This window comes from Oculina patagonica, chromosome 3 (assembly GCF_052425735.1).
Source record: "Oculina patagonica isolate OP01 chromosome 3, crgOcupat, whole genome shotgun sequence".
In the NCBI taxonomy this organism is placed as follows: Eukaryota; Metazoa; Cnidaria; class Anthozoa; order Scleractinia; family Oculinidae; genus Oculina; species Oculina patagonica.
This window is the reverse complement of record NC_135760.1, coordinates 11,654,100-11,675,667: the sequence shown is the minus strand read 5'-3', so window position 1 is coordinate 11,675,667 and position 21,568 is coordinate 11,654,100. Positions and strand designations below refer to the sequence as shown.

Sequence of the window (21,568 nt, the reverse complement as noted above, 5' to 3'; positions counted from 1 at the left end):
ACGTTTTCCCGCGCTTCGTGCTCGGCTACATGTATTTGCTTCGAGTTATGATTGGTTCACTGAATTGTCTGTGACCTTTGTGATTGGGGGCGGCCAGAGTAATTACTTTGGTTTTGGTTTTAAGACACTCAATTGAAAACTGTTCTATTATAAACAATCTAACCATGGTCTCACTTATCGAACTTAACCCTAGTCTGTGAAAATCTCCCTCCGTTATATCCGTATTAAATGTCCTCAACCTACATTGCCCAGAATTTACCAACCGTAAATTTGTAGATTCGATTTCCACATTTTGCAAGTTCTGTTTCCCTGAACCTTTGCACTGGAATGCAGACAGCTGTGGGCTGGTCAAAGCCTAGTTTCTCCTAACGATACCAATACATTGTCAAGTTGAAAAGTGACGAGAATAAAGGAAATCATCAAATGGGCGAAACTGTGCTAATTGCCATCAATTTCTCAGAACTAAAATCAAAAGAAATGCTGCAACTAGTGCGGATAATTGTACAAAACTTGGAGTTCTTCGGGGAAGAGATACATTTCTGTTTGTAAGGTACGTGATTATTATGTGCTGATGGTTTCTTGTTTTAGGTTGCAAACACCTACGCATTCCTCCCCCGTGAGGCAGTGTCGTACTATCTGATGAGCTGCAGTACCTGCAAACAAAGAATCCAGCGGTTTAATTCAATTCTCTTGAAACATGGCAGACCGCTGTCACCTGTGTCTGACTTGGTAAGTTAAGTATGATTTCCATAGAAACCCAGCGAATTAAGATTTAGAATCGTTTCTTACGTTGAACCAATTGATTTTTTTTTTAAGTTTCTTTGTTGCTTTCATTTTGTATTGTTTTTCTTTATTTCTGTTTGGTTTGTTGAATTTCTGAAAATCTTTGAAAATCAGTTCTACTTGGTTTTGTTTGCAGGATCGGGAATCTCCTACATCTGATCTAGTGAGTATTTAAGCTGAAATTGATAAATGTTGGATGTGACATTAACATTAGAATATGCACGAAACTACATACTGTGAATTTGACTGAAAAATTCTTTAAATGTCATCACAATTCAAACGGTAAAATGAAAAAGGCTCGATAAATTCAAACATCTCTTTGTGAACAAAACCGTCTGGTTGGAAACAGGACGACTTAGTGCAGGCTTACGAATATTTTGGACGTGCACTATAAACCTTCCTGCTATCCCTGCCCTTAGTTCTCGCTACTTCAGAGCTTAACTTACAATCTTGGACAATTTAAATGAACAATTAAAATCCATTTTCCCTAGCTAGTTCAGTGATAAAAAAATGGCGCGTTTTATTCTGGGTGGGGGGGGGGGAGTATTTCGGTTTTTAGTTCGACCAGATTGTAGGTGAAAATGCAAGAGACCCTGAGAACAAGGTTGGCGAAAATGAAGCACATTTATCTGACAACTGCACAAATAAGTTCATATTTTCCGGACACCATGCATTTCGACATATTAGACAGTTCGCTTGAACAAGTATAAAATGCTGTTGCGGTTTTTTTGTGTCGAAGGCACCCAGGTGTTCCGCCTTCGTCGAATCCAGTTCGGGAAGCTTGATAATCTTTCGTGCGCGCGTGCATAATCACTTGATCTTCCATATATTCTTGACACTAGCAGCTCTTGTAGGCTTGTAATTCTACTGGTCGATCCTCTAATGTAGCAGTTGGGGTTGTTGGTGGGGTATGTGGGGGGGTTTTTTTTTTTTTTTTTTTTTTAGAATATTTATATTTTTTTTTTTTTTTATTTTTGAAATTTTTTTTTTATTTTTTATATTTAATAAAATATTATAAAAAAAAAAAAGGGGAATTTTTTTTTTTTTTTTTTTCCTTTTTTTTTTTTCCCAACAAACCCCCCCCCCCCCCCCCCTTTTAAATAAAAACACCCCCCCCCCCCCTGGGTAGCAGTTGGTATTGGCTTTGGGTCTAGGGGCATTGTTCCTGTTGTTTGTTCGGTTGTTCTCTTGAAGACTAGAGAGCCATTCATGTGAGACCTGGCGGGCCCCCAACAAAAGGAAAAAACCAGCTCAGTACCCAAACCACTTACGGTGCGCGCGTGCGTTTACTGTTCACTCGGCATTTTCTTGCGAGCTGGAAACGAACACAGAGTAACCATAGCTTCCCTACAAGGGGAAATGGACGGTATTTTCTCGAATCTTACGGAACTGTTACAGATTATTTTATCAGTTAGCCCATTCAGATTAACGGTACAAGTATGTTCCAAGTTAACGTTCTTTAAGTTTTAGACGAACAAACATTGAAGTCAGTAGAACCTAGAAGGCTGGCCCCTGCATGAAGGTACACAAGGCAGATTATTAAATTTAAATGGCTAGTATGAGACTCTGACTGAGTTCGTTCACTTATCGTTGGGCTGAGGAGGTAATACCACTTTGTTCGAAGTGAAATGGTAACATCATCATCATGCAGTCCTCACCTCCGCAGTTGCACCTTGGGACGCATAATGCGGCCGCAGTGAAATGGTTGAGTTGCTCTATTGTTTAACGAAAACAGTTGTACGCTTTTCATACCGTGATTCGCTGCTTTCGCGGTAGAACCTGACACGATCGCGCGCGTTTTACCCATTGGAAAGTAAAACCATTTTAAAAAAACTTTGAATAAGGTAAAGGAAACAATTTTGGAGATTGAAAAGCGCATTCAGGGCCGTAACCAGACCTTTGGCACAGACGAGCAAGATCTTGCTAGGAGGTTCTGGGGGCATACTTCCAGAAAATTTGGAAATCTAGGAGCTCTGAAACTCTTTCTTAAATATTTTTCATATAAAGGTAGTTCTTGAAAAAAAAAAAAAAAAACTTTGTTCAACTGGGGATTATTTTCCTTAACTACCGTAATGATTCGATTTAGCGCCCTCCTTCCAATAAGTGCTCCCTTCCGAATAAGCGCCCCCCTTCGAATGTGTTTTTGTTAATAAGCGCCCCTATTCCAATAAGCGCCCCCATTCTAATAAGCGCCCCCGTTCTTATAAGCGCCCCTATTCAAATAAGCGCCTTTTTTTGTGGATAACTGCTCCGACTGAAGTCATCGACGTCGAATAGATAAACTCATGAACATTCACCGTACCGTACATGTATATTTTTGCTGAACTTTCAACAATTTGTTACTGTTTCAGTTTCTGTTATTGTTAGTTATTTTAATATTTATTAAAGTTTTGTTTTGAACATTTGGTTGTTTCTCAAAGAATTAAATGAGCGCCCTGTCTCAAATAAGCACCCTGTCTCGAATAAACGCCCTCCCTTGAGGTGCCAAAAGTAAATAAGTGCCCCGGCGCTAAATCGAATCATTACGGTAAACATATTTTATTTTCAAGTTTTAGTTAAAATCTAGAGGAGGCAAGTCCCTCGTTTTGCCTCTTGCTAGTTACGGCCCTCGCATTATCATATGCATTCTCGTGTAGGCCTAATTTCGGGTAGCATTGCGTGATTAAACAAGAACGGCACGAGGATCGAAAGCTTTTAGTTCCGAGCCTAGGTCTCAGGCTCTTTGTAGCTTGGTATGTCACGTGTCCAGAATTCAATGACCCCGAGGCCAGGGTCCCGAGGCTTTTTTCTCTATTTGTTAACGCCGCGGGTCCTGCTCGCGGCAGATATTGGTTTTCAGATCATTTCAGCGTAATATTAGAATTGCTAATTGTCTCGCTTCTTAGGAACGTGCTGGTGAAAGTTAAGAATCTACTGAGCTTCTCAAAGAAACCCGGCGGCATTAATTAATCAATATTAGGTACACAATGTCAGTCAATATTGCGTGCGGAGAATAATTTACTCTAATCGAACAAAATTCAACTAGGAATAGGTCTATAAGTTGCTGGTGACTGATACAGTATACGATACATCTTTTCAGGTGGTGGCTAACTTTGTTAGTGATCTCTAATCTGAAATTAAAGCGAAGACAACTAAACAATGTTGATTTTGAAAATTTAGCTCGACAATAAAAGTAAAAGAATAAATAATTATAATCACATTTAACACAGCGGATACGTGAACATGGTGAATTCTTTTAGACATGCAACAAATTATCGAATATTTTGCCTAGCGGGAATTCTGGTTTCAGGGCCGTAGTTTTGCCTCGGTAAAAATTTTAGTTTTTTTCAGGTTTTTGTAAGAGGCTATGTATTAAAATAATACTTTATATATGAAAGAAGTGGGTTTTTTTTTCCTGATCCCGGTAAGAATTTTCGTCTGTCTAAGGCATTGGGTTTTCAGTCGTTTCGAAGACTTCACTGTCATATCTATTTTTCTGGACGCGAGGATATGTACATATAAATGCAAAACAAAGAAAAAAAGTGGTTTGCATTGTTTTAAAAAATATTCCAAATTTTTGTAGCTCAAACACGAAAAATCTAAGCGATATGGAGTTTTCCGGTACATTTTGTTATTTTTTAGCCGCTCAAAAAACAAAAGTAAAAGGAAACCTCGTGTTTGGTAGTCAGCGGTAACCTTTGAGAGCACGCGTGCAGACCGCCATGCTTTGGTTGTCCCACGTGATCAGCTTACGCTATCAGCTGCTGAGCCTGACAACAAAGGCCAAAAATTTGAGTCAAAATTCTGGCCCATTATTTCCCGGTGCCTCCTGGTTTAGCTTCGGCGATTTTGGCGTTTCACCATACGATTGTAGACGGGTTCCGTCAAAACCCATCAGAGGCGATTTCGACGGGAGAAGAATTTCAAGGATTGTCGAGCTTTCGATAGTACGAATAGCTTAGAAGCGCTTGGGTGCGGCGAAAGTTAAAGGCTTGTTTGTACCCCTCGTCTCTCTGTGGCGTTGTCTAGTCCATTGAAGATGTCGACCAAAGCTCTTGCAGCCATTGCGAAGGTCAAGTCGGAGCATATTCTAAAGGTAACGTAGCAAATGAGGTCGTCTGTTAGGTTTGTGTTAAAATAATTCTAGTTTTGTCGTCTTCTCGGAGCATTCTGTCGCTCGGATCAAAGCGAAAGGAAATCGACCATCGCCGCGCCGGCTTTGTTGTTCGAAGGTAAGGGGGAACACAAATGAGCGTCCCTTCGACTTCCTTGAAGGCAAGAGGTTCGAAAGCTTTTAGCTCCAGACCTCGCTGGATTTATTTGCGGATCAGAAAACGAAAATAAGTTTTGTAGTGTTTCATGCACAAGAAGATCGTTTCATCCAGGAAGGGCCAGTTAGATTGCGTTTGCGATTTTTCGGCAGATGACACCCCTTGTCCTTTGAATCGGCGAAGAGAAAACAATGAGAGGCCCACGTTCTAATTTGCCGGCCAGATGGCCTCCGCTTTTTACGCAGTTTTGATGTAAGGCAAGTTTAGCCCGGAATTAAGGCTTCTCGCTGGAAATTTTCGCCGTTAAGAATTTTTCTACGCGTGATCCGTAGAAGGAAGCGTTATATTTGGCCTGTTTTCTCCCTCGACATGAAATATTCATACCCGAAATATTGCAAAAGTGAGGTAATTAGCCAAGTCCTGTCTTATCGCGGTGCTGCAGACATTTCTGCTATCCTATTTGAAAAGATCTCTCCAACTTTCCTCGTCTTTTCCTGTGATTCGTGATATTGAACCGTTGTGGGCTATATCACGTAAGCGAAGCTTGTGCGAGGGGGGAAGTTGTTGTCACATTAGATTTTCAGCATATTAATTGTTTGGAGAAGGAGCATAGCGGCTCCCAGACACCCCGAATAAACAGTAGATTTTAATGTCGGTCGAGGCAGATGGTTCTCTCTTGTTTGTGCGGTAGCGGGACAATCTAGCGTGTGTATTTGGTCTCGGAAGCACTGATTATAGCCCAGAATATTGCGTGTTCAAGAATTTGGGTGTGAAAGGGTGCATGTAGACTGTAGAGTGGATGGTCTCGCTCGATCAAATCCGTGGCCTAGCTGCTTTAAAAGATTGTATATCCCATGTCGTCCTAACATCTGGCCGGCCTTCTATTGTTATTTCAAATGAGTGAAAGTTTTTCATTGGATTATCCAGCTCAATAGACCTTTTGATTTAGAAGGTGTAATAATGAGAAATCCACTTTTGGGTTGGTACCCAATGGCCTGAAAAGATGGAGAAAATTCATAGAATTCCTTTGACTAAAAAGCTTTAACCATGGAGTTTTAGCCTTGAATATTGGATTGAAAATGTAATGCACTTAAATTTGTGGTACGCTCAGACACTTCAAATGGCTGCACTGAATTTAGAAACACAAAATATAATAATAATAATAAAAAAAAACAGAAGCGTAAGTTGCAGTTCTTAACCATGATTATAGTGTTTATTATAACTTTTTGTTTCAGGGATGAAGTTTTGCTAGTTTTTTTTAGAACAAAATTTATTTAGGATCCGTTGTTATCTCAGCTAATATTTTCCCAAATGTACAATTTTTTCCAAAAATAAAGAACTAAATTTATAGCAGCACATTTGTGCCATTTCCAGCAAAACTTTGACCACAAATTCATTAATAAATTGCATTGAACCAAATTTCGCCTTATAAAACACAATTTTAAACCTGCACCATTATCAAACAAATCAATTTATATTTAAATTAACATGCTGTAGTTTTATCTATTACACCAAAATTGGATCACCTTGGAAATGATTGATGGGAGATCTGAATCGGATCTAAAATTTTTGACATCCTGTTCATATTTCGATCATTTGTTGTCGATGTAATGTTTTCATACACATATGTCAGGAAATGCCAGGCGAGCAGGGATTTTGTTGGTTCCTGACCATCCCAGACACAAATAAAATTTTTTACAGACCTGTATGCAACAATAGAGATGTTCCCAGTTGTCAGGGATAGTTTGAGATTAATAGGAACATAGATAAAAAAATGTTTAGCTTAATATTTTACCAACATGTCCCAGATTTTGCCACTGTTGGCCATCATGCCAAATTTTTCCAGGCATAAATCATGACTTTCTTGAACATCGGCAAAATGTAACATTGTAGGCATAACCAAGCAATGGAGCACAGTGTAACCAACACTGTACATCATTCCCTAAACCCTACTTTATAACAAAACCCTGATGTTTGTTTGTAAAACAACCTTTGTTTATTAAGTTGTTTGTTATTCCCAAACAGGAATCAGATGTAGAAGCATCATTCTCCAGCCACGACTCAGATGAAGAGGGCGCTACATATGGTGCAAAGAGGTTTAAAAGGGACATTGCTGAGGATGTGTTTGAAGAAAATGGTAATAGAAATGGAATGGGCTCGCCAGTAATCGAACATGACATGATGGACACGGCACTCAATGGGGGTCACAGCAATGATTTACCCAGAGATGGTTAGTGCTTTTGATTACCAAATTTACTCTTGATTTTAGATATCTGTTGAAATGCCTTTTTTCTGACCCTGAATTAAAAAAATACCAACAGATCATGTGATGGTGACTTTTGTGCCATTTGAATAGACCATTTCCGATATATTACATGTAAAATTCTAACTTGGCTCCGAGGCTAGGGGGAATAAAACAAAAGATATCATGTCGAGGTTCAGTGATGAATAAATCATTTCTCTTGTTTTATTCCCCCAAGCCGCGGAGCCAAGTTAGATTTTTAATATATCGGAATTGCCTTATTCTTCACTGTAAAGTTTTTTTTTTTGAATTTATGAAAGAAGTAATTTTAAAACAGTTCAACAAACTAGCATGCTGCTGCAAACTTATCTTAACCGACTGAAATTGTAAATTATATATGGTGTTATGTAGTAACTATACACATAATCAAGAGTACTTATTTTGTCTTAATCTGTTAATTCGTCAACAGCTGCTATGTGTCAAAGTGATGAAAGTTTGGCTGCAAAAGGATTGTTACCAGGTTACCAGACGTATTCCACAGATCAAAAACAAGAGGTTGTCAATTATGCTAAGGAAACCACAGTGCGTGAAGCCTCTCGCAAGTATAATGTACCACGTTCGACTGTCCAAGTCTGGTGCAAACATGGTCCGCCAACAAAAAAAGAGAAACGTTCCCCAGGAGGGGGCGGACGTCGTCTGAGCTACTCTAATGAAACTGATGAGAAACTTTTACAATGGGTGCTCAGGCAACAGGAGAAAGGAACACCTGTTACCAGGGACGCAATCCAGGCGCAAGCCAGATTGCTTGTCCGTGATGAATGTCCTGAATTTAAAGCTTCGAGTGGATGGGTAGAGAAGTTCCTTGCACGGCACAATTTGACGATTGCAACTAAAATGTCCTCACAGAATCCAAGTGGTGGGTGTATTTTGACAATTTTTTTTCTACTGAGAAGTGACTTTTAAAGCTCCTTTACCCTTCTTTTACTTTGTGCAAAGTTAGAATATTCTGTTGCAGTGAGTCCCAGAGAATAAACGTTTGAATTAGGGTGACAAAATAGACCTAAAAAAGGCTCATTGCCTAAACATAAAATGATATAAAATGTCTCTAAAATTAAGATAGCGACCCTCCAAGTTAAGACTATTTTAGTCGCCATGGTGACTATAATAATTATTGTGGAGGTGGCGACTGACTTGGAACTAAAGTCCTCAGACTAGCGACCAAAATTGAGAAGAAGGATTGAAAGCGTGAGCTTAATTTGGCGACTAAAATTTTTCACTGGCAACCAAACTTGAGAAGTTGGTTGCCAAGTGGCCACTAATGAAAAAGAAACTTGGAAGGTTGGATAGTCTAGTATGAAGTGAACTTTGCTCTGCTTTTATTATAGAATTTGTCTATTTTCTGTATGAGCTGTCTAACAAGCTGTGGATTTGTGAATTTTTTGCAGAGGCCATTCCAATTTCCTATGTTGTCCCAGTTGCATCCATAGGCAGCGCTGGAGTACTAAACCATGGAGCAAACAGTCCACGAGCAACTGATGGACGTAGTGTGACAAGTGAAGACACTCGTAGCGACAGTGGAAAGAGTGAGGAGGATGGTGAGCTCTATGATGCTAGGTCACCAGCTCTGCTAGAGAACACAGTTCCTTCTACTCATCAAGTTATAAGGGTAAGATGAGACGAGCGTAAATCAGCTTTACAGCCTATGTTTTTTACTCTTTTTTCCAAAAGTGTACTTTGACCACATTATAAGCATTTGAATAAAAGCAGCCAATCATTACTTTCTTGTGGTACATGTGCTTGGTTCATGCTTTGTGACTTACTGACTTATTCCCTGCTACTCCTCATGTAGCAGAGGTCAATGGAAAACGCCTGCCCTCTTTTTCTTTTTTTTTTTTTTGTTGTTGCTAGCTTCGTAATCTGCTTCTGGGCATAGCCTTCCTTGCCCAATCATTGCTTTTGTGATACATATGCCTGGCTCATACTTTGTGAAGGTTGTTTTAATTTTTTTTTGTCCCTGACCCATGTGAAAGCCCCAATCAGTACTTGACTGCAAAGAAGTGAGGTTGGGACAAGTGTGTGTTTAGTGGGGTGGAGGTGGTTCTACCCGCAAATAAAGGATTGTGAATGTTATTATTTCATGGGATAGGTAATCTTTAAACACCCTCTTTCCCCAAGTGTCACAGCATTGTCCCACTAATGTGAATGTCTCAGAGTCCTCTATAATTATAAACTAAAAAATGTTTTTTTTCTTGATACCTCTGAGACAAATCTGTATTTTCTAGCATGTACCGTATTTTCTCGATTAAACGCCGGGCCCCGAATAGACGCCGGGTCTCCAAGGTAGAGTGGTAATTAAGCCTTTTAGGCATTTATTTGAGGTGCAATATGCTTAAGGTATGATGACAAGATACATTCATGTCACAAATTTGATTAAAAACCCTTGTTTAATAAACATTTTGCTCAAATAAACTGCACCATTCAAATAAACGCCGGATCCACGGAGCCAAGTTTGAAATAAACGCCGGGGGCGTTTAATTGAGAAAATACGGTAAGCGTATTTTTGTGTTTATTTCATTATTGTGCAGGAGCCACCAAACCTGTGTGAAATGATGAAGCCAATGCAAAATGCCAGTTCACCTGCGTCGCTGGGATTGAAGGATGATGATGATGATGATGGCGAAGGAGAAGATGGTGATGGTGATGTAGAGAAAGCTGATCCTGCTAATGTCAACCCAGAGAGACTTAAAGCTTTCAATGTAAGAAACTTTCCAGCAGTGATCAGTTTTATTCTATTCTTAAAACCACTTTGCAACCTGTTTTTTTTTGTGTGCATAAAACACAGGTCGCAAAAGAATAAAGTACATTATTAAATTTTCAGCCACGGATATTGCATTTCTAGCATTCTGATTGGTTCACTCAATCCCGGTTGTCAGCTCGTATACCTTAGTTTGACCTTATTTGGAAAATGATTGCGTTACTGTTGCCAAACTAAAATTTTTCTGCGGGAAGCGACAGTTCCATCAAAATGGTTTTGAACAGCAAATTTGGCGAGCTTTATGAACAAGAAATAATTAGCGGTGCCTACAAAAACCAAAGAAATGCCATAGTAAATTAAACTACGCAAAACAAAAGGATAGATGCGAAAAGTGTAATTAATAATACTTTTAAACTGAACGCACAGCAAGAGCGAGTGAATAAAGTATAAAAGCAGCAAATAATTTACGAAAGAACGGCAAACTGACACAGTTTCATTCAGTGTACGTCATAAAACTAGGCTCAGTACTTCAGTAAAGTTTGTTACCTTTCAATCTTGGTTTTGTCCTTTCATACTTTAGTAAACCTGTTCCACTTTGAGCTCAATTTCGCTTCAAATAATATAGCAGTCTTGATGACAGCCGTGGAGCCGTAAAGAAGTACAAATTAAACACTTGCCTCGTTCGACTTGCACAAGACTTGTAGTTTCCAGAAAAGGTTTTGCTTCGGATCTTCTCGTAAATCTTAACTGTTGTCACAATTTCCATGATATTTAGACGACTTTAGAGGGGATTGTTTGAGGAAAATCTTCTGAAGAAAACTCTCTTGCTCGCTTTCCTCGTATGTTTCATTCAACTCAAGAAGTGAACACCGCGCCAGAAATTTTCGCGCCTCCTCATACTATCACTTCGTTTACATCAAAATGAAATGTCCATTCGATTTTCAAGTTCAGTGAACTTGAGAAGAATTTAATAAAACAATTATTCCATTCGCCCTTGTCTCGTATCCAACGCGGACTCATGGAATAATTGTTAAATATCCTTAACCCCTTGCCTACCAGAGCCAAACACACTAAGCAACCAGTGGCCATATTGAATTTTCAATGAGATTCTAAATTTGGCTAAGCAATGGCATCATTTCAGCTAAAATATTAAAGTACACCCAGGTAAGCATTTAAAATGAACTCCTCTCCCTTTTCCGCATTCTCTAACTGTACGGTTGACTCGTACAGCTCTCTGGCGAACTCCTTGACTATATGCATTTGGAGGTTCAATTTCTTTGATCGATCGAGGCTTCTTCTTCTTCACCTTCTTCTTCTTTTTGTTCAGAGTCTTCAGAATCACTTGGCTTAAATTCGATGTGACTTAAATCGCTTACATCAGAGTCGCTATTGGCAAAGATTTCAGCAAAAGCTTTATCTATGTCATTTCTGCCTTCACGCAGACAAGCCGCCATTTTGTAAACTTTCCGAGCAAAAAGCAATTTTATTGGGTCAGCGGCGTTTCAAAAGTAGTGCCAGACTTTTCTCAACAACTGGGGATGACTTATTCAAGGCATTGCGAACAACCAGGCTTTCAGTGATGCCCTTTGGTTGAGGACGTATATATACGTCCTCGGTCGTTGCGTGACAACAGAGGGGACGTATATGTTGCAGTTAATTTTTGATCTCAGTTAATTTTTTTTTAACTAGTTAGTATTTTTTTCTAACTAGTTTTTTTATATTCTAGGTTAATCAGTAGAAAAAGTAATACACCTCCCCTCCCTTGATGTCTCATTACCCCACCCCCCATCTTTACTAACACCCCCCTTACTATCTGCTATTAATATTATCCCCCTCCTCTAAGTACTATCGTCTATTTTTTTTTTCTTTTTACTAACCTGCACTGGATTTGAACTCTTGTCCTCTGGATTTGCTGTCCAACCCCTTACCACTTTGCCACGTAGGAAATGTTGGATGAACCACTATTTTTTAAAAATATATGACTGCAACCCATACCCTAATCCTATTATTTACCTTGTATAAAAAATTAACTAGTTAGAAAAAAATTATCTAGGTAAAATTTAAAATTAACTGAGATCAAAAATTAACTGCAACATATACCGTAGTTATTCGGTTATAAGGCGCACTCGGTTATAAGACGCACCCCAAACTTGGCAACATTGTTATGCTAAGTTTACAAACTGAAAATTCTCCAAAAACACTCGGTTATAAGACGCACCATGAGTTGGAGAGTTGAAAAGATGTAGTGATCAATTTAAGGACAGTTTTTTCTTACAAAATTTGAATGTTTGAATGTTGTTCATACTCCTTGGCACAATCGTCCAGTAAAAAGCTAACATTTCCTGCTAAAAAAGACGTAAATCCACTTGAGCAAAACATCTTTCCATCGTTCATGCTTCGAACTTAGCTGCTTAGTAACCTGGCAGATGTGTAGTTTCCAGTGACCACTGAGTTTGTTGCTTGGTTACCAAGCTCTCAAGCACGCTTCGTATCGCTTCGTGCTTTGTTTATCGAGTGGTTTTGAAAGATTCTCAAGCTTTTTTGGTGTTTTCCTTGTCTTCTAAAGTCATTTTCCACTTTCCACGCTTAGAAAGGTTTGTTTCAAATGAGTATGCTTGATTTTCTTTGTCTAATTTCAACAAAATGCTGGCATATACAGGTGTTACTGAAACTCGTTTTATATACGCGATAATAAACTTTGCGTTTAAAGTTAATGTTTCTTATATCTTTAATACTGTAAAAGACAATAACCAACATTAAGTGGTTTCATTTCTCTTGTTTTAACTGTAAGTTTCGGTAAAATGGTGGTCATAAGATTTTGTTGGGCGAAAATACTCGGCTATAAGACGCACCCCAATTTTGGCATGAACTTCCCACAGAAAAACAGATTTTTCTCGAAAAAACCGTGCGCCTTATAACCGAATAACTACGGTATATACGTCCTTGGTAGGCAAGGGGTTAAAAAGCATTTTGTTGCTTGACCCCATCTGTAAGTGTCCCAGGGCTGCAAAAATAAATTTTCACTTGAAAGGACACATGTCCTACTAAGCCACCATTGTGGTCACTGAGACAAAACGAAATTCTGGATGAACAGATTTTTATTCATCGTTGCCATAAAATGATTTATGATCAAAAAACTGTCCGGACATTATGTCCAACCACACTTGGGATTTAGTCGGACATGAGCAAATTTTGATCGGCCAATGTCCGATGACCGACTGTTATTTACAGCCCTGGTGTCCCCTTACCTCTTAAGGTCCCAAATTAGAATTACCGGTAGCACCCCTGGCTCTAAGTAGAATCATTGTAACAGCAAAGTTTACATCTTTGTTGGAAAACAATTGCTCATTTAATTTTTCTATGTGCCTTGCAGATGTTCGTAAGATTGTTTGTGGATGAAAACCTTGACAGACTTGTCCCAATCTCCAAGCAACCCAAAGAGAAAATCTTAGCCATAATCCAGTCATGTAATAGACAGTTCCCAGAGTTCAGAGACAGAGCAAGGAAACGAATAAGAACCTACCTGAAGTCATGTCGGCGACTGAAGAAACTAAAGGAACCTCTCAAGCGTGCAGCAGATCAGATGGTAGGTGAAAAGTGCAAAATTTTAAAGGAAACGCCACTCTTTCAACAAGTTGATGTTGAATTATTTGGAATAATGTTTAAATTCCAAATTTTATGAGACAAGGAAAAAATAAAATTTAATAGTCATGAAAAAAACCATGTAGTAGCAACAAAAGATTTTCACTTTTAAATTCCTGCGTGCCACCATTTTGGATTTTATGACATGTAATGGTTGCCGCTGTTGTTTGGAAGCAGAGGGTCATTTGAAACAACTGAGCAACCATTACATGTCATAAAATCCAAAATGGCGACGCACACCGGAAATTTAAAAGCCATATTTTCCCCCTTTTTTATTACAATTTCTCGGTTATAAGGCGCACTCGGTTATAAGACGCACCCCAAACTTGGCAACTTTGTCATGCTAAGTTTCTCAACTGAAAATTTTCTGAAAACACTCGGTTATAAGACGCACCATGAGTTGGGGAGTTAAAAAGATGAATTCATCAATTTAAGGAAAGCTTTCCTTACATAATTTGAATGTTTGAATGTTGCTCAAACACCTTGGCACAATTTTCAAGTAAAGAGGTAAGATTTCTTGCCAAGGAAGACGTAAATTCACTCGAAGTAAACATCTTTCCATCGTTCATGCTTCGATCTTGGCTGCTTAGTAACCTGGCAGATGTGTAGTTACCAGTGACCACTGCGTTTGTAGCTTGGTTACTAAGTTCTCAAGCCCTTCGTATCGCTTCGCACTTTGTTTATCGAGTGGTTTTCAACGAGTCTCAGGCTTTTTTTGGTGTTTTTCTTGTCTTCTAAAGCCATTTAACAACTTTCCACGATAAAAAAGGTTTGTTTAATATCAGTATGCTTGATTTTCTTTGTCTGTTTCAACAAAATGCTGACATAAACAGTTGTTATCAAAACTTGTCAACTCGTCAAAACCGGATAATAAACTTCACGTTGAAACTTGCTGTACTCTTGTACTAGAGGTGTTATAAAAGTCAATGACCAACACTAAGAGTTTTCCTTTTTCTTATTTTAACTGTAAGTTCCGAAAAAATGGTGGCCATGAGATTTTGCTGGGCGAAAATACTCGGCTATAAGACGCACCCCAATTTTGGCAAACACTTCCCAAGATAAAACAGATTTTCCTTGAAAAAACTGTGCGCCTTATAACCGAGAAAATACGGTAAATGTTATTTCTTCCTTATCCTGTAAAATTTGAATTTAGGCATTATTTCAAACACTTAAATGTCAACTTGTCATAAGAGTGGAGTTTCCCTTTAAATAGTTTTCTGATCATCCCTTCTTCCAGTACATATATGGCAGAAAAACAGCTGTCAGGCTGACAGAACAAGTGCTGTTACTTGTACATACTTCAAACCTGCCATTGCTGCTAGGGAGGCTCGGGTGCTCGATAAACTTCTGGTCTATATCCATGGCAACATGTTGCCGCTCTTGTGTTGTCACTGCTTGGTCAATAAAAACTGGAAATTGTTCAGCAATATACATGTATATATATACTAGTAGTAATTGGCAATTAGGGGAGTGCGTTCGGTAGCGTGGGGTGATAGGGGAGGGGGGCAGGGAAAGCTGGAGGCAAGGGGTGGGAAGTAGAATATTATATTTTCATATTTTCTTAATATTTGAGGTCTCTTTGTCATGTGCAAACTACAATGAAAAGTCCATGCAGAAAAGGTGACATTGCCAAGCTGATGAAAACTGATCTGCTTGTACCAACCCATCTTTCTAAACCATAAGAGAAGAATTTAAAGCCTTCTGATATTTGTGCCAAGCGAAGTCGCTAAAGGTCTTTAATGAATCCAAATAAAGTACAATGTATATTACCCTGGAAAATGTTCGTATAGTTTAATATTTGTAATATATACTAACAGTAACAAAAGGCTACTGAACTGAAATGTAGACATTCCAAACATTTTCGGATACCAGTCCATTAGTAACAACTTTTTGTTTCCTTACAATCATAAAATACAATAGAGTTTAAATATAAAATGGCTCAACAACTTCGAACAGTCTGCATTCAGCTTGTCAATGCTTTAATAGTGGCCGAAGGGAATATATTGGTATATTATAGAGTCTCACAAGTCTGTACACAAGGAGAAGTTGAATCGGTTGAGGTAAGCAGCTGAGTTGACACATCACAACTCGGTGTTATCACCGGGGGCGAATCGCAGCGTCTGTTTCCAAGAAAGATTTGCCACTGATGCTCTGAATAATATTGATACAACTCCCGCGGGTACAACTTCACGCCTACGTTGGAGAAAACTGCGAAAAATATTCGAAATATGCGAAGGAAAGAACGAAGAAAGCACGCACGAAAGCACATTCGAAAGTACAAGGATTGCCAGCTCTGAGCCTGTTATTCTTTCATCGCTGTTGTTGCGTTTTTGCGAGAAACAAAAATAAACTTACCATTTCCCGTCGCGTCGCTGCGAAGATCTGCGAAGAAACTCATATAATTTTTCACGAACGGCCACTATTTTAACGACGTTCGGTGGCGGAATAAAACTATACTTCTCTGGATAAAACTCTGTTATGCTTTCCATGTCATTTTCGGTATTATTTTAACTTCGGATACGTTTCGAGCAAAACAGGTTTGTGCGAATCCAAAATGGACGCCATATTGAAAGCACATGGCACATGGCATGGAGATGACGTCATTCGCCCCTGAAAAAATTTCTGGGGCGGCCAAATTGATGACCATACAAAGATAGCCCAAAAAACTCAAATAAAAACGGAATTAGGCAGCGTTCTCCTTCGTCGAATGCAATAACTGCAGACAGTACTGTTTCGGCCTTCTGGGCCTCATTAGTGCAGTATATATATATATATATTTTTTTTTTTTTTTGTGGTTTAGGAGTATGTGTACTTGTCAGGGAAGAATTTTTTTTTGAAACAGAAAAAGAAGAATGTAAGGGGAGGAGAAAGGGGGAACACTTTGAATTCATAATGAACATAATTTTTTTATTTATTTTGTTTGACCATGGATACACTTGCTTCTTTTAAATCCAATCACTTTTAAAATCATTTGTTAACCCTTCAAGTCTCAATTCTCTATACTGGTCACCTTACATTTCATTCAGTGCCAGCCTTGAGTTGGATTTTTGGAAGCTAGTCTAGGACAGGGTTGCAAAATGCTGCTATCCATGGTCTAGAATGGGGCAAAGGTTTCAGAGTCCCAGTGGCACATCCCCACCCAAAAATCTCCAGGGTACCTCCCCTCCCCCAAGTTACATCCAATCGAGTCACTGTGCTTCATGTACTTTTATTTCTTGGTTGTTCCTTTAGAGCTCCAATCCCAACATGTCAGCAGCTCAGATGGCTGAAGTGAATGTAAGTTTGCTGCATTGTCATTTGTATGTTGTTTTGTTCCTTTACCACAAATAAGTTTTAAAGCAAGGTGTCAACATGGAATTTCAAGGGGCGAAATTCTCTGCCTTCTCTTGGGGTTTGGCTTCCTATGCATTTCAAGACAGACCAATCATTTCCACTGTAGCTGATTACCGTATTTATTCGATTAAGCGCCCAACCTCGAATAAGCTCCCATCCTGTTGGTAGGAAAAGTCTTATTGTCTTATTATAAAGTTAATAAGCGCCCAGCCTTGAAAAGCGCCCACCCCCACAACAGTGCACAACAGGAGTATTGATTATATTTGAAATTGAGATTGAAATTGGCTTAGTACTACCAAGAGACTACCCCGAAGACCGGGTTTTCTTAGTATTTTATGGAAACTTTCAATGAACAGTTAAAATTCAGTTTTGGTACATCTTCATGTTTTGTTATTATATGTTATTTTCTTGCAAAATAAGTGTACTACTTGCTAAAAATGGTGAAAATTTGATAAATGCCCAGCCTCCAATAAGCGCCCACTCTCAAGGTCCACAAATTTAATAAGCGCCCAGGGTGCTTAATCGAATATATATGGTATCTGTGAAGGGATTCTTTGAGTACAGTTGGGAGGGGGGGGGGGGGGGAGTGCCATTGCATAAAATTTCAGGGCGGCTGTGGGTAGGAGTTCAATATATTCAAAAGCCTTTTTAAGGCCAATAGGCTTCTTTCGGTATATTAAAATTCAGCTTGGTAGCGAGGCCTAGAGGATGCAAACAAAAGAAATGAATAAACTTGCTTTTAAAATTTCTTTTGTTTGTGTCCTCTGTGCCTCGCTACCAAGTTGAATTTTAATATATTGAAAGAAGCCTATTGGAACCTGTTATCAAGTATAAAAAGGCACCATAGTAAAAAAAACTATCACTTTCAAATTGTCTTTGAAAGTCTCAAATCAAAGAAAACTAATAATTTTATTGTCAAACCTGGAATTTTACCATGATACTATATCTTGTGATGTGCCAATGTAAAATTTTTGTGGTAAAGCATTGTGTAGCATTGTACTACAGTTCATTTTCTGAAATTACAAATTATACTTTGTTTTTTATCCTTTACCTTGCAGAACATATTAGCATCAGCTTGTGCTAATGAGGCAGAGAATGCAATACACGGCGGTGCTGACAGTGACATGCCAGGAAGTACAGGTGCTCTGCCTTCTGCCACGTCATCCCCTGCGTCATCTCACATACCACATAATAGCACTGCACACACAAGAAGTATTGACAGGCCAACAGGTGAGTGTACAAAGGTTAAGAAGATGTACTGAGATGTTTGGGAGCGTGGTGGCCTAATGGTCAGGGTGCTGGACTCCGGATCAAATGGGTTTGAGCCCTGGCTGGGGTCGCTGTGTTGTGTTCTCGGGCAAGACACTTTGCTTTCATCGTGCCTAATTTCTCCACCCAAATTTACTGCTGGGTGTAACCCTGCTATGGACTAGCATCCCATCCAAGGGGGAGTAGAAATACTCCTAACCACTTTATGTTACAGAAACCGGGATAATCTCCAGCAAGTGTGGGCCACTTGGCTAAAGGCTTTTCCAACCTTACCACTGAGGTGTTAGTGTCTTAACACTGGTACATGTAGTTTGCTTCATCCGGACTGCGGCGCTTATTCAGGGGCGGCGCTTATTAACTTATTTTTCCGAAATGCGGCGCTTATTCGGGGCCGGCGCTTGTTCAAGTAAATATGGTACCATTATGCTGAGGTGTCTCCCATGCTTTTACTAACATAATATGTTATGTCCATAATGTTCGCTTTATAAAATATATATAAATATATAATATGTTATGTTTTCAGAAAATGGTGGCCCTACACTTCCCAAGCCCAAAGTGCTTACCCAGTGTCAGATTAGTGCCACGGAGATTCAAGCCATCCGACAGCTGATAGCAGGTTACAGAGAATCTGCGGCATTCCTGTACCGCTCTGCAGATGAGTTAGAGGCCTTATTGCCGCCTCTGTAGAATGACACCAATATGTTTGATTGGTGAAAATTTAATGATACAGAAATGAGATTTAAAGGTATTTAATAAACTGTATGTAGACTGAACATTAAATTATGGTCAGAGAGAGAGAGTAAAATTGAAAGATAATGCCAAGTCATATTTATAAGTTTTGTTCTGCTTTTTTCCATAAATGGCTTATTTAGATTAGATATCATTATTTGAAAGCCTAAAATTGAATTTGACTTTGTTAATAAATTGAAAGCTCATTTCATTGTAGATTTGTACAAGGTCCTAATATTTTTTGTATTTTAATTAATTTTGTTGTTGGGACACTTGTGCACTTGGTATTTTTGTGTTGACAGTTTTGTAGAAATTTATAATGTAAGTCATAAATAATAAGTTAAATTATTCATTTGGTATTTATTTTATGACCTTGCCACATAACACTTGTAAGGCTGCTGTGTCATTGCTAAACAATTTGTGTGCAAAAATTGCAAAAGGTATTTCCTTCCCTTCACAGTTAACCTAGGAAATCTAACTCTAAACGAAAAATTAATAGGTTACACCAGACATACAATAGGTATGCTGGTAATTTGGTAGTGCAACAAGACACCAAAATATTGACCAGTTTCTTCATTATTTTCTCTATTGAGGGGGGTAATTGGGGTTTGCGGTATTGGCCAGTTTTTCATGCAGTATTTCAGTTATTTTTAATCCTGATTTGTGGTATTGTTGCAGTATTCTCCAAACCTGTGGGATATAATTATTTTCTTAGCGTTTCAGGCAACAACATTCAGTACAGTTTTTCTTTCTTTAGTTTTCCGACCATTTTCTTCAATAATTCTTTTCAGGTTTCTGGTGGTTTCGGAAATAAGCTTAAATAGCATAATTCTGTCACACGAGTTAACTTGTAACATTGTAATAAAATAATGATTGTAAGTAGTTTGACCAGTTAAAATTCATGCCATTGTTCTTACAGTCCCACTGCTTGTTGTTTACCTCTCTTTTTGCCTTCATGATAACAAAACTAGCAGCTTTGCAGGCTTGCCATAACATTGCAGTATTTTCTGAAGTTTTACTCAGTATTGTGGTGTTTGCTAAACACTTTTGCAATAATTCCATATTTAGCACCCCTCAGAGTCCCCCTCTTAATTGACACTTACGAAATCATAATATTTGGCCATTTTTAGGAAATCATTGTCTCATTATTCATGAAAGTCATGTATGGGAGAGAATAAGTTTATACCTATCGAAAATTTTTGCCTTGTCCTTAAACTTGATTTTGTACTTTTTGTGGCATGGGATTGTCGGCAATCTATTAACGCTATTGATTGAACCTGCAATTTTCTGGAGTTTAATTTGTTACTTCGAAAATGATGAGGAACCTTTGGATGAGTTGTTAGGATTAAAGGACTAGGAAATGTTTATCACACCAGAAAGCAACCTGAAAATATTTAATAGTCAGTTTAACAAAACTAAGAAGCAGAGAAAAAAGCCTGTGTAAAGCATTGGAAATTGAAGATTACATGGTTAGTGGGAATTTAGTTTTCAAAAGTAATTTCTGCGAGGTACTATTTTATTTTGGAGACTATTTATCCAAGAAAGCTCAATCTGTGTCCTTTTGATTTTATTTGCCTCAATGTTGCAATGAGCAATGACCTTTATTGGCTGAACATGTTTTGATTAGTACCCTGGAACCATCTGTGAACTTTTGGCTGGAAACTGCTTAATAAAGAATTTCCTTGTTTTAATGCATCTGCTTTCTACAGACATGCATGTTAAGGTTGTTTCTCGACTTCAAATACAAAAAACCCCTATACTGATTTTTTATGTACACATCATATTGTTTCCAGATCTTGTTCACAATAGTTTTGTACCAATCTAATTTAGCTAGTTTTAGAGTGATGCTCAATTACAAAAATATATCTGCCTAACTATTACCTAGGACTTTAGGGGTGAGCAACATGCTTGTGCATTAAGGAAAACTTGTGTGGAAGGTACAGAAAGCAGAAGCAAGGAGGGGGGGATGTTTCTGGTTTTTCACACCCCACCCCTTTCCTCATGCTTTGCACTTATTAGCCTCCCCTCCCCACTGTTTCTGTGCCTACCACTTGGTAGTTACATGACTGCATTCTGTCACACAGTGTGTCACACAACACATGAAACCTGGCGGAAGGATGGTGTATGATAAATTGCTCGCAGAGCACAAGAAGTGAAACTCCCCTTGCTTTTTCCCTCCCAAGATTTAAAGTTTATTAATGTGTTTGTTGAGTCTGGATTAAATCCAACTGTGTAGCCATGCGAATGAAAGCTATTTATTTTTCACCAAGTTGCAAAATGAAATTTTGGATTTGCGATTATTGTTTTGTTTTTGAACTTTATACTCTTGGTACGTGAAGGCTTATTATCATGTCCTGTCCCATGCGTCAGAAAGTAATGCGACAATACATGACAAATTAGAAATACCATATACCGGTACTAATTTAACAAATTAAATTCTCAAGGATCAAATATTTTTGTAGTGTGAATGTTACTTATTTGTAGTACTAGTATCAGTAGAAAAAAGGTTCCCATATCATTTTCATACAAATAGTAATATTCTCTATGGTTTTAAGCCGTGATGCT

The 21,568-nt window shown here is 38.5% G+C and overlaps 1 protein-coding gene across 4 annotated transcripts in view; it reads left to right on the top strand.

Annotated features, from left to right (window-relative positions):
- LOC144646572 (nucleolar protein 4-like) overlaps positions 1 to 20,694 on the top strand; it is a 29,471-nt gene extending 8,777 nt beyond the window's left edge. The window contains exons 3-12 of one of the 4 annotated variants that reach the window (XM_078506205.1): positions 589 to 729; positions 920 to 946; positions 7,059 to 7,263; positions 7,745 to 8,191; positions 8,721 to 8,941; positions 9,861 to 10,031; positions 13,404 to 13,616; positions 16,904 to 16,948; positions 18,064 to 18,235; positions 18,798 to 20,694. In XM_078506205.1, coding sequence (XP_078362331.1) covers positions 589 to 729; positions 920 to 946; positions 7,059 to 7,263; positions 7,745 to 8,191; positions 8,721 to 8,941; positions 9,861 to 10,031; positions 13,404 to 13,616; positions 16,904 to 16,948; positions 18,064 to 18,235; positions 18,798 to 18,961 — 1,806 coding nt within the window. In that variant the 3' untranslated portion in view covers positions 18,962 to 20,694. Of the gene's footprint in view, positions 1 to 588; positions 730 to 897; positions 947 to 4,429; positions 4,859 to 7,058; positions 7,264 to 7,744; positions 8,192 to 8,720; positions 8,942 to 9,860; positions 10,032 to 13,403; positions 13,617 to 16,903; positions 16,949 to 18,063; positions 18,236 to 18,797 lie in introns of those variants that run through there. The other 3 variants (XM_078506207.1, XM_078506206.1, XM_078506208.1) reach the window with 3 other exon arrangements.
- The last annotated feature ends 874 nt before the right edge of the window (positions 20,695 to 21,568 follow it).